Here is a 13496-nt window from a genome sequence, read left to right on the forward strand (position 1 = left end):
CAGCCCAGGTGGCTCAGCGGTTTAGCGCTGCCTTCAGCCCAGGGCATGATCCTGGAGACCCGGGATCGAGTCCCATGTCAGGCTCCCTGCATGGAGCCTGCTTCTCCCTCTGCCTGTGTCTCTGCCTTTCTCTCTCTCTGTCTTTCATGAATAAATAAAATCTTAAAAAAAATATTAGAATAGGTAAATTCTTTTAAACATCAGTCATATTCTGAAGTTCTAATAGTTAAAACAGTACTGGCATGAGAAAAGACAGATCAGAAAAGAGGAAAGAAAAAAAAGAATTCAGTTAACTCTGAAGAGTGGGACAAAGAAACTTGTAGATAAATGGTTAGCTACCATGGAAAACAAATAGTCAAGCATATGGACAATAAAAATCAGACAGCCAGAAAATAAATTTTAAACTACCTTCAGAATGTGAAACATAACTAAAGGTAAATATTCTGGTAGTTATTTGATATGCTTGCCCTAAAAGAGTATTTTCTTTGAATTTTAATTTAAAGTACAGGCTGGCAATCTAAAGAGTAAGCGTCCATGGTCCTATGAAGAACTGGTCGAATCCTGTATGCTTTTTGGATTTTCAGTATTGTGTATCTAATGACATGATTCTAAAAGCTGCTAAATAGTTTCTATTTTTATTTATTTATTTATTTATTTTTTTAATAGTTTCTAATTCGTAAAGTAAACAAGGGTATAATCTAGTAGTGATGCACTAAAACTTCATATACACGACTACAGTTTTAAGAATGTATCTAAGGACACAAATAATAAGATATGATCATGGATTGGAAGAACAAATACTGTTAAAATGTCCATAGTACCCAAAGCAAGCTACAGATTTAATGCAATCCCTATCAAAACATCAACATTTTTCACAGAACTGGAACAATCTTAAAATCTGTGTGAAACCACAAAAGACCTCGAATAGCCAAAGCAGTCTTGAAAAAAAGAACACAACTGGAGGTTATCACAATACCAGATTTCACTATATACCACACAACTGCAGTAATCAAAACAAGAGGATACTGGCACAAAAACATATATATATATGTGTGTATAGTATATATATATATATATATATATATATATATACACACACACACACACAATCAATGTAATAAAACAGAAGCCTAAAAATAAACCCGAAATTATATGGTCAATTAATCTTCAATAAAGAAGGTAAGAATATGCAATGGGAAAAAAGGCAGTCTCTTCAACTAATGGTGCTGGGAAAGCTGGATAGCAACATGCAAAAGAATGAAACTGGACCATTTTCTTACACCATACAGAAAAATAAACTTAAATGGATTACAGATCTAAATGTGAGACTAGAAACCATAAAATTCCTAGAAAAGAGCAAAGGCAGTAATTTTTCTGACATGGGCCATAGCAACATCTTTCTAGACAGATATTCTATAGCAAAGGAAACAAAAGCAAAAATAAACAACTGAGACCACATCAAAATAAAAAGCTTCTGTACAGCAAAGGAAATAATCAACAAAACTTAAAAGGCAACCCACTGAATGGGAGAAGGTAATTGTAGATGACATCTCTGACAAAGCGTGAGTATCCAAAATATGTAAAGAACTAGTGCAACTCAACACCTTAAAAACAAATAATACAATTAAAAACTGGGCAGAATACAGGAACAGATATTTCTTCAAAGAAAACATACACATGGACAAAAGACACATAAAAAGTAATCATTATCGCTCATCATCAGGAAATGCAAATCAAAACTATAGTAAGATATCATCTCACACTTGTCAGAATAGCTAAATTTGAAAATACAAGAAATAATAAGTGTTGGTGAGGATGTGGGGGGAGAAAAGAAACTGCTATGCACTGCTGGTGGGAATACAAAGTGGTATAGCCACTGTGGAAAACAGTATGGAGGTTCCTCAAAAAATTACAAATGATCCCATAATTCTTTTTTTACCCAAAGAATACAAAGATATTAATTCAAAAAGATATTTGCACCCCTATGTTTATCGCAGCATTATTTACTATAGGAAAATTATGGACGCCACCTGTGTCCTCTGATAAGATGAATGGATAAAGAAGAGGTGACGTTTATGTATGCATATATATACACAAAGGAATATTACTTCACCATAACAAAAATGAAATCTTGCCATTTGCAACAACATGGATGGAGCTAGAGAATAGCATGCTAGGAGAAATAGTCAGAAAAAGACAAATAATGTATGATGTGGAATTTAAGAAAAAACCCCAAATAAACAAAGAAAAGAGACAAACCAAAATATAGACTAACTATAGAGAACAAACTGGTGGTGAGTGGGGAAATGGGTGAAATAGGTGAAGGAGATTAAGAATATACTTATCATGATGAGCACTGAGTAAAGTATAGAATTGATGAATCACTATATTGTAAACCTGAAACTAATGTAATAACATTGCATGTTAATTATAGTGGAATTAAAGAAAAAAGAATATGTGCCTAAGAATGAGTTTAAGCAAATACCACATGTATCTGTTCTTTTACTCACAAAAACTAAAATAAAATGGGGGGAAATAATACATATACAGTAAAAATAAGTAGCAGAAAACCAAGATAACCAAAGAAGACAACAATGTAAGACTGTTACAAGTTCTATGACAATAAATGATAGCGTAGTAAGTTAAAACAGAAATTTTGACATAGTTATAATTTCCAGATGAAATAGAGATATGCTATTCTCATTATTTTCTTGAGGAAAATGAGGTAACCAAAACAAGGAATATCTTTATCATGCCCTTTCAACATTGAAGAACAGGTTGGGAATATTAGTGAGTAGTATTTAGGCTACTGAAAAATTTGAGATGAAGAGAGGATGAAAGCTGAGGAGTCAGCAATAAATGAAGTAAAACAATAAAAGTTAAATATTTAGCTACTTTCCACAAACTACAATAGAAACACCTAACATAATCAAGGACATCTGTTATTATTTCTTATATAGAATTAAATGGACTATTTTAAATCCCCTCTAGACTAAAAATTTGGTGAATTTCTGCTCTTTCCATCCCAAATTGAATTTAAATAGAATACATAAATTAAATAAAATCTGCTAAAAGTCCCAAGTTTACTTAACTATGGTTCTACTACAAAAAGTAAGCCATACCTAAGGCTTACACTTACCAATCTCTAGAACAGTGCCTGGAATACAGCCATAATCAGGAATTTTTATCAAACTGAATTAAACAAGTTCTGAAATTACTACTGCAGTAATTACTGGTATTTTTTCCCAAAAGAGTAATAATGCTTACTTTAGTATTAAATGTTTGAAATATATTATAGCAGAGATTTTCCACTTTTTTTTTTCTCAAACCTGAAGATATACCTATCAGTAACATTAATCACTATGGCAATAATTCTCAAAGGAAACAGCTACATTTAAGAATTATCAACTACTTTCTACAAAAGGCTTTTGATAATCCTGTGTGATCTCAGAGAACTTTAGCTTTCTAAAATGACAAAGAAGGAGTATCAATAAACTCCTACCTGTTCTGGCATAGCTCCATGTTCAATTCCAGTCTTCAATAATCTGTAGCAATTACCAAATAGATCCCATTTTGTGAGATCATGAGCACTAAAATAAACAAAAATGCATTAACTTTATTCTAGAGTAGAGGAAAATTTAAATTTGAGCTCAGTTTCAGTGGGTGGAAATATAAAATAACTTTGTTTTCTTATAGAATTGAAAAAGATTGATAAAGAAATATTCTAAGTTCACCCAAACTAGAAAGAAAGAAAGAAAGAAAGAAAGAAAGAAAGAAAGAAGAGAAAGAAAGAGAAAGAAAAGAAAGAAAGAAAGAAAGAAAGAAAGAAAGAAAGAAAGAAAGAAAAAGAGGAAAAGTGAAGGAGGGACAGGAAAAATGAGAGGGGGAGAGGAGACAGAGAATACACAAGCAGATACTATGAATTAATGAAAAGAAATCAATTAACAAAAATATTCATACCTTTAAATGAAGATTATTACTACACAGTCAACCTAAGCCTGTATTACATTTCATTCTTCCTAGTATATTAAAATACATTTTAACAAATCCATCTACAATTTCAAAATAAATACAGGCATTATTTTTGAAAAGGAGATTGTATTCACAAGAAAGGTAAAACTAGGAGAAAGGAAATATGGCAAAGCTATAGGCTTCTTAACTGAAATAATGCTAACATTTTATTTTCTCATGAGTTCTACAGTTAAAATAGTAGATCAATGGCTGTTAACTTTTATTTTGAAACGTCAAAATATTTTCAAAATGAAGAATTTATTTCTCCACAGAATTCCAAACAAAGTACTTGTGTATAAAGGAAGGTCTTGAATCTGAAGTATTCATTAATTTAATGGCTACACTTAAAACATTCTTTTATCAAAAAAGATCTCTATTTTCCTTTCTTTATGGAGAAGCATATCTCATTAACAAGGGACATGTTAATTACAATTTTAAAAAGATACTTCATTAATCTGAGTCTTTTTTCCTCATTCAAGCCTAGCTATTCTGTCTACACAATAAGAGCACAATAATAAACAGACAAACAAGAACAATTTAGGACAAAAAGATCAAAATATAACTTTCATGGCATTTCTCAAAATCTTTTTTTCTTATTTAGTAAGATTTCCAAAAGTTATCAACTGAAAATTATACCTATAAAACTCTAAGCCTATAAAATAAGCCCATCTAATTTGTTACTAATACTGATTAACAAACTCGTACATTTGCAACGCTAAATGATAAATCTTATAATAAATATTACTCCTTAAGTAATCAATAAAACCTCATAATGTATCTGAAGAAAATCTGAATTTTTCTTTATGAAAAAAAATCACATCTTGTTGTCTAAAATTTCCCATTGCTATAAGGATGTTAAATATCGTAACAGTCTACTTTTATGTTGGCAATTATAATGTTATTAACCAAACCTAAGTAAAATGACATACTTATGAAAAGAGGTTAACCGCTTTAATGTGGAAAGAACATTGTAAATGTCATCATCATCAGCTTCTTCTCCCTATAAATAAAAAAACAGACATTATTTCATTACCATAACTTTAATCTCCTGAAATTCACATGAAAGTCTATTAATATTTACTGCCTAAGAGAATTCTTTTTTATTATTTTTTATTATTACCAACATTCACGTTGGTAATTAAGAAGGTACAAATAAGCAAAAAAACACAAAATAAAAAACACCTATAATCATAACACTCAGAGAGAAGAACCATTTTTGCATTTTAAACAATGTTGTAAACATTAACATTGCCCACTTTTCTGATTAATACTTTATTTTTTTTCTGATTAATACTTTAGAATAAATTCACTGAAGCTGCTGAGTGAAAAGGTACATACTTCAAAGATTTTACTGACAGTTTGTTACTTTTGCAGCTTAAAATCACAATGAAAAATCAAAAATCGTTGAAAAAAATAAAGGTTAAGATTAAAAGTTAGAAGTAGGAAAAAACTGGTTATGTGGATTAAAAAGAAAATCCCATCACCCTGGCCATCAGAGCATAGACAACAGTGGAGATTCCAAATTGCTTCACAGTGACTGGAGGGAGAAGGAATCATAAAAATTATTATAAAAATAACCAGTTGGAGATGTTTGTTGTTATCCTGGGCATACAACTTATAAGGGACTGTCCCTTACAAGCACACTTAATTTTTATGTTCTATTCATTAGCACATCATAATAGTTTAGTAATATTAAAATGTAAATTAGGTTCCAGGAAAAGAAAGTAAAAAAATGAATTAAGAAAAGCCAGACCTTAAAAAGATTTTTCTTAAAAGAGAAAAAAATTTAACTTTTTTTTTTTTTTTTTTTTAATGAGGAGGGGAAGGGGTGGGAGGAAGTGAGAGAGAGAGAGACAGAGAGAGAATCCTAAGCAGGCTCCATGCATAGTGTGGAGCCTGATGCAGGTCTTGATCTCACAAACCTGAGATCATAACCTCAGCTGAAATCAAGAGTCTGACGCTTAACGGATTGAGTCACCCAGACACCCCAAAACAGGTTTTTAAAATAAAGTATAATCATGATTAATCATTACAGGATGAACAGTTGTAATAATGCTGCTAAGATCTGAACAAGGTAGAGAATTCCACTAGATTTTACTTTAAAATGGAAATGATTCGCACATTCAACTTTGAATCATTAGCCAAAATTATCACATACACGTGTTAACTTTAAGACAGACCTCTTGCAGCAGATCTTCCACAGAATGATTGAATCGATCTACAAACTCGTCAATCAGCTGACTTCGAGCTATGTCAACTCTGTTTTGAATGGTGTATTCTTCACTGCATAAGATGCTATAGGTTTTACTGCAGGCTTCTAGAACATCTGATTCTACATGTTTCTCCACAACAAACTTGATCTGTTTTAATAAAGCATCCAGATGCTGAGGAGGAAAAAAAGAAACACTATGATATTAAGATTTATAAAAATAAGCATCTGTCAAATAGTAAGCCTAGATTACATGAAAATGAAATAATCCAGTTAATTAAACTGACTATAATAGAATTAATTTCATGGTATCTTACCTTTTCCATTCTACCTGTGCTATAAATTTCTAGATCAAAATACTGTGGGATTTGTAGCAAGTTTGCTACCTTCTCTGCATCTGCAGAATACTAGAAGGAAGAGAAGAAAGAAAAAAGAAGTAACTACTTTAATAGTTCAGTGTAGTAAGCAAACTTAGTGGCATATTATCAGAGAAACATAAATGAAACTATACCTTTGATAGTAACATAGGAAGTGTGATAATAAAATGCTCAGTCAATTTGTTTCTATCATCAATTTGAGTTTTTCTTTCTTTGGCAGTTAGCACCTAGAAATAAAATGAAATGGGCAAAGAATATAATGTCACATAATAATTTATAAATCTAGAATGTTACACAGAATGATGAAGCATTGGTGAATAATGTATTCGAGAATTTTCAGGAGCTTAACAAACTAATTACGAAAATAAATATCTCTAGTTTTATGCTTATTTCTATCACTACATTAGAAATACTGTAGTAATTACTTTACTAAATAGCTACTTATTTAAGAATCATCACAGTTTAGATAAATTACTACTTGTTTAAATAAAAACAAAAATAAATATTTCTATAAAACCAGTCATGAATACAAAAATATTGGAACAGTGAAATAATTTTTTCTGGGGTTTTAACCTCAATATGTTAACAGTAATCTCCCCTATGTTAAACACACTTTTCTAAAAATACTTTAGAAAGTAATGTTTTTTATTGTCAGCAGCTAATAAATTTTCACTTATTTTTTAAAGCATAACTAACAATGTCTCTGGACTCATTTATATTTAGTTGTCCTTCTAAGTTCATAAGTCTGTTAGGCAATAATCAAGACATAGGGGTACAGACTGATATCACTGAACAAATTGAAGCTGATAATGCTCCTCACCTTGTCCCATGTTCAAACTAGTTAAACCATAAGTGGTTCCAAAAATAAGATATTAAAATGCAAGTTCAGTCAAAATAATCATTTCCCCAAGGTATTTTGCATTTTGTTATTATCTCAAAGAAGAAACTTAGCACCACAGTGTTGAACAGTTTATAGAAAAGAAGCATTCCAATATAAATTATCACTTTATAAATATAAGCTCTAATTTTAAAAATCAATATAGCTTTTATTACACCTTTAAGATATCCCAAATAACTGAAAAACCTGGCACCTTGTTTCTGTAGCAGGACAACTTAGATTTTACTCATCAGCCTGCTGAGCTGTTTCTTTTTCAGAAACTGATACCTTTCCCAAATTTTCTGAGATCCTTTTTTACTATTGTGGTTTGCTGAATCAAAATAGCTGAGTTTGATACAAGTTCATGGTCATTTCCTTCAAGAATTAACTCATCTTTCTGGGCCTGAGATAATGAACAAGCAACACCTGGCTTCATCCGAACCCTGTGGATGTATTTTTTACCCAAGAAATTTTGGATTTCAATATGAGAACCACTGTCCTGAATAACAATGATGATGAGGAAGTGAGCATACACAGACCTCATCTTGTAACAGAAGCCCAGTGCAATGCTCTTGATAATGTTCTGCATGTGGCTATACACAGCCATTTCTTTTCTATTTCTCTCAAGTTGGAGCCTCTTCTTTTTCATTCCAAGGAGACTTAGTTCTACATTGATGTGATTCAAGTCTCTTCTCAGGTCTCCTCTGGGGCTCTTTACGATAATAGTGCATCCCTTCAGTGTGATGTTGACATAATAGTCTGATTGCTAAGAATGGTCTTCATCATTCTCACAGATGTTTGAGAATATGTGAAAGAATAGGGTCTCCTATCTGATTCCTCTTCCAGGAACTTTATTGTTTTTCAACCTCTTAAAACACAAAATAATCACTTTGGAATGATGTACAATATCGCATTTAGTTTTGCACAAAGTAACAGAAGGGACTACATATAAAGTGGAATATATGTCTAGGAATATATTCAGGGTATTGCCATATCATGAAATTCATTTGGCAATGTATGAAAGGTCTAAAGATACTGATTTTAGAGAGATAGCTGTCTTTGATTAAGTGATCATATGTTAGGCAGTCTATATGCATGAACTCACTTAATCCTCAAAACCTCTGATGGGATGGTAAAAATGGCATACTACCTATGAAGGAGGAATTTGCCAGTATCTAACAAGTTTGTACACACATTTTTCCTCTGACCTAATGATCCCACTTTTAAGTAATCTACCTCACCAATACAAGTGGTACAGGTACGAAATGACATGATATTACTCACTGTGAATTATTTTTAATAGTACATTATTTCTAGTAGTAAAAGATTGGCAACCCAAAAGACTCTAAACAGTCTTAATGGATAATGGATACTATGCAGCCATAAGAAAAGGAAGATCTCCAAATATCGGCATAGAGTGATATCTAATCTAGGATATACTGTTAAATAAAAATATAAGGTACAGAACTCTATATAAAATAAGCTACCTTTTGAGGGAGAGGAAAGAGGACAGAGTACATGCATTTATCTGTACTTGTAAAATGAAACACTGGAAGGATATCTGAAAACAAATAAAAATGCTTATTCGTAAGAATCGGGTGTAAAGGGAGAAATAAAAATACGAAAGATTTCTCTGAATGTATGTTTTTACATGGTTTTGACTTTTTAACTATGTAAATATTTTATGTATTTCCAAAAAATAAAAATGGGAAAAAATACAAAATCAAAGATGTAAAATACCTTGTTATGCTAAATTTAAGTCATAAATAATAATATATGTAATTTAAATACAGATATACAGAGAAATATATACATATTTCTTAGCTCTGAATACTCAAAGTGTCCATCAGAAATAGTCAATTGACAATCAATTGAGAATACTCTTAGTGACAAAATTTTAACTTTAAATACTATTCCATTAAAAGGCACCACAGCTTGGAGATTCCTGTGCTAGGGTAATATAAGAATTAGCCTTCAATGTGACTTCCAGGGACCTCTGCCTCCTGGTATTCATGCTCTTATATAGTCTATTTGCATACTGTCTAAGGTTGACATGTATAAACAATAGGAGACCATGGAAATGATGTTATGTGACTTTTGAGAACTAGCTCATAAAAGAAACAGAGTCTACCTTACTCTCCTTTGGATCACTCATTCTGTTTTATTCTTGCTTGGATTATTTACTCTGAGGGTGGGGGAAAGGGGAAGCAACCATGTCATAAAAATATTCAAAGTCCTACTGAGAGGTCCAGAAGTTGGGGACCTAAGTCTCCCACTAACAATCAACACTAACTTGCCAGTCACAGAAGTAAGCCATTATGGAAATATTTTTTTTTTTTTATGGAAGTATTATTAACAACCAGATCTTCAGAGGCTAAAGCCCTGGTTAACATCTTAAATGCAACCCTATGAGAACCTTAAGCCAAAAAAACAGCTAAGGCACTCCCAAGTTTCTGATCCACAGAAACTGTAAAATAATGAAAGATTACCGTTTTAAATCTTTAAGTTTTAAAGTAATTTTTTCCATAGCAATAGTCAACTAATATAAACAGTAAAGGTAGAAAGTGAACTTGGTGAGAAAACAAGAAAGCACACAATAAATTATTAAGATATGTCAGAAGAATAAGAAATGTTTAGCCTGGACAGGCTCTCAACTCAAAGTTGTGACAACACATATTTTGAAAACTTTTATTTTGGAAAATTTAAAAACTAATAATTTGTCATTATTGCCTCTTTAAGTCCCTACAGTTCTTTTTTTCTGTAACATTTTAAGGCAAATTCTTGGTATATCATTTCACTTCACCTGTAAGTGTATATTTTTTAACAATGAAGACTTAAGAATAATAAAACCTGGAACCTCCAACAAAATGAAACAATAATGTCTTAGTATCTTTTCATACCTAGTCCATAGTTTTCTCAATTTCTATTTTTCAATTTCTGTACATATATACACACACATAGATAATACACATATATGTACACATATATACACATACACACATGTGTGTATATCTATCTACCTACCTGCCTACCTACCTACCTACTTATCTATCTATCTATATATAGAGAGAGCGCGTGCGTGAGCAAGTGAGTGCATGGGCGCGAGCATGCATGCAAGCTGGAGGAGGAGCAGAGGGAGAGGGGGAGAGAGTATCCTGAAGTAGATTCCCTGCTGAGCATGGAGCTTAATACCAGGACCTTGAGGACATGACACAAGCTGAAACCAAGAATTGGATGCTTAACCAACTGAGGCACCCAGGGACCCCTCTCTATATCCATATTTAAGTTTTGATATGGTTGAATTCATGTCAGCCATTTTGCTATCTTTAATCTAACGGGTTTTTTTTTTTTCCTGTTCCTTCTTTACCACCTTCTTTGGGGATTCTAATATACTCTTTAATTTATAATAATCAACTTCAGGCTGATATTTAATTACAGAAAATATATCCATTTTGCTCCAATATAATTCTATTTCTTTTACCCTTTATTTTATTGTTGTCACATAATCTACATATTTTATAATCTTAATACCTGAGTGCTATAATTATTGCTTTAAATGATCTTATGTCCCTTTTAATAAAGAGAAAAAAGAAAAAATGTATTTGTATTCACCTACATATTTATCATTTCTGGTACTTTTCATTCCTTCCTATGGATTAGAATTACCATCTGGTAATTATTCTTTACAGCTTGAAGGGCTTCTTTTAGTATTTCTTTTAAGGCTGGTCTTCTAAGCAACATGTCTGTGAATCTCTGTTTATCTGGGAATGTTTTTAATTCACCTTCATATTTGAAAGATAGTTTTGCTGGATTTAGAATTCTTGGTTGGCGATTCTGTTTTCTTTCAGTGACTATGGTATTTTATCAGTTTTCTGGCCTCCACTGTCTCTGATAAAAAATTAATTGTTAATCTGATTACAAATGCCCTCTACATGACTTGTTTTCTTTTCATTGCTTTCAAGATTTTTTGTTTTTGGCATTAGACAGTGACTATCCTGTCTAGAGATGAATCTTTTGTGTTTATCCTACTTGAATTGTGTTAAACTTCTTGGTTTGTGGATTAATGTTTCTTATCAGATTTGGAAAGTTTTGGCAAATATTTCTTTGAATGTTTTTCTTTCCTTTTCTTTCTCTCAATTCCTTTCTCTCTGGAACTCTCACTGCACAAATTTAATTAACTTAATGTTGTTTCACAAGTTTCTTGGGCTCTGTTCTTTTCTTCAATCTTCTTTCCTCTTTGTTCTTCAGAATGAATAATTTATATTTTATTTAATAATTAATTTTAAAAAAGATTTTATTTATTTATTCATGAGACAAAGAGAGAGAGAGAGAGAGAGAGAGGCAGAGGGAGAAGCAGGCTCCATGCAGGGAGCCCAATGTGAGACTCGATCTCAGGTCTCCAGGATCACACCCTGGGCTGAAGGCAGCACTAAACCGCTGAGTACCCAGGCTGCCCAAATAATTTTTATTAATCTATCTCCATGTTAAATGTTTCTTTCCTGTCATCTCAAATTTGCTATTAAGTCCATCTAATGAATTTTTAATTTGTCATTGTACTTTTCAACTCCAGAATTTCCATTTTTTCCTTATTTCTGTTATCATATTGTCCTGTAAATCTTTGAACATATTTTCCTTTGATTCTTTCAACATATTTATAAAAAGGGCCCTGAAATTTTTGCTAAATCCAACAATTAGGCCTACTGAGAAGCCATTTCTACTCTCTGCTTCCTCCTCCCTCCCCCTATGTATGGTCATATTTCATTGTTTCTTTGCATGGCTGTGTTTTTTCTGGAAGAGTCAACATTTTTAGGTAGTATATTGTAGTAATTATGAATTTTTAACTTATTTTTCTAGTTTTATATTTAAAAAAGTAATCTTTAAATTTCAAATCTATAAGGGTTCTCCCCTCTGAGACCAGAGTTAAAAAGCATATTCAAAGTTCAGCCAGTTCTTCAAGAAACAAGAAGTGTCAGTGGGAATGTGGAGAAAAAGAAACCCTCGTGCCACTGGTGGAATGCAAACTGGTGCAGACACTGTGGAAAATAGTATAGTGTTTTCTCAAAAAGTTAAAACTAGAACTATGCCACAATCCAGTACTTACACTACTAGGTAAAATACAAAAAATACAAAAACACTAACTTAAAGGGATACATACACCTTTATGCTCATTGCAACATTATTAAAATAGTCAAATTATGGAAGCAGCCTGGTGTCCATCAATAAATGAATGGATAATGAAGATGTGGTGTGTGTGTGTGTGTGTGTGTGTATATATATATATATATATATATATATATATATATATAAAATGTTCCTATTATATATATAGATATAATGGTATATTTTTAGCCATAGAAAACAATGAAATCTTGGCAGTTGTAATGATGTGGATGAAGCTGGAGAGTATAATGCTAAGTGAAATAAGTCAAAGAAAGACAAATAGCATATGATCTTAATCATATGTGGAATTTAAGAAAGAGAGGAGCAAAGGGGGTTAAAAAAAAAAAAAGACACACAAACCAAGAAATAGACTCTTAACTATAGAGAACAAACTGATGTTACCAGAGGGGAGGTGAGTGGGGGGTTTGGGTGATGGGGATTAAAGAGTACACTTATGATGAGCACTGGTAATGTACAGAATTGTTGAATCACTCTATTATATATATGAATGTATATATAAATGTAACAATGTAACATAAAATAGTGATGTGTGTGTGTATACATGTATCATAATGTTAACTATACTAGAATTAAAATAAAAAATAAAAACATAAAAATGACAAAGAAAAAACAAAATCTAGTCAGTTCTTAAGTTTGCTTTTGAATTTTATTTTCCATTGGGTTATCTCAGGTTTCTCAGTAGCCAGTGATGTATGGAGAGCTCATCTAATTCTTTTTATGGCTTTCTCATTTCCAGGATTTCTTACTTAGATTCTTGGTTGGTCTACTGTTCTTCCCATCTGGGACCACAACCTTTGAATATCACAGCTGTGGGTTTTTCCTTGTTTCTATCATGTTTGCC

General features: G+C 31.9%; 1 protein-coding gene and 1 pseudogene across 1 annotated transcript in view; both read right to left on the reverse strand.

Moving 5' to 3' along the window:
• STAG1 (stromal antigen 1) overlaps positions 1 to 13496 on the reverse strand; it is a 397763-nt gene that overhangs the window by 69367 nt on the left and 314900 nt on the right. The window contains exons 17-21 of the mRNA XM_055321295.1: positions 6732 to 6824; positions 6538 to 6627; positions 6192 to 6395; positions 4941 to 5011; positions 3503 to 3590 (exon numbers count right to left, since the gene is read on the reverse strand). Of these exons, the coding sequence (XP_055177270.1) occupies positions 3503 to 3590; positions 4941 to 5011; positions 6192 to 6395; positions 6538 to 6627; positions 6732 to 6824 (546 nt within the window). The remainder of the gene's footprint in view (positions 1 to 3502; positions 3591 to 4940; positions 5012 to 6191; positions 6396 to 6537; positions 6628 to 6731; positions 6825 to 13496) is intronic.
• On the reverse strand, positions 7718 to 8257 carry LOC129507088 (60S ribosomal protein L9-like; annotated as a pseudogene).

The sequence above is a fragment of the Nyctereutes procyonoides genome, unplaced genomic scaffold (genome assembly GCF_905146905.1).
Source record: "Nyctereutes procyonoides isolate TBG_1078 unplaced genomic scaffold, NYPRO_anot_genome, whole genome shotgun sequence".
Lineage (NCBI taxonomy): Eukaryota > Metazoa > Chordata > Mammalia > Carnivora > Canidae > Nyctereutes > Nyctereutes procyonoides.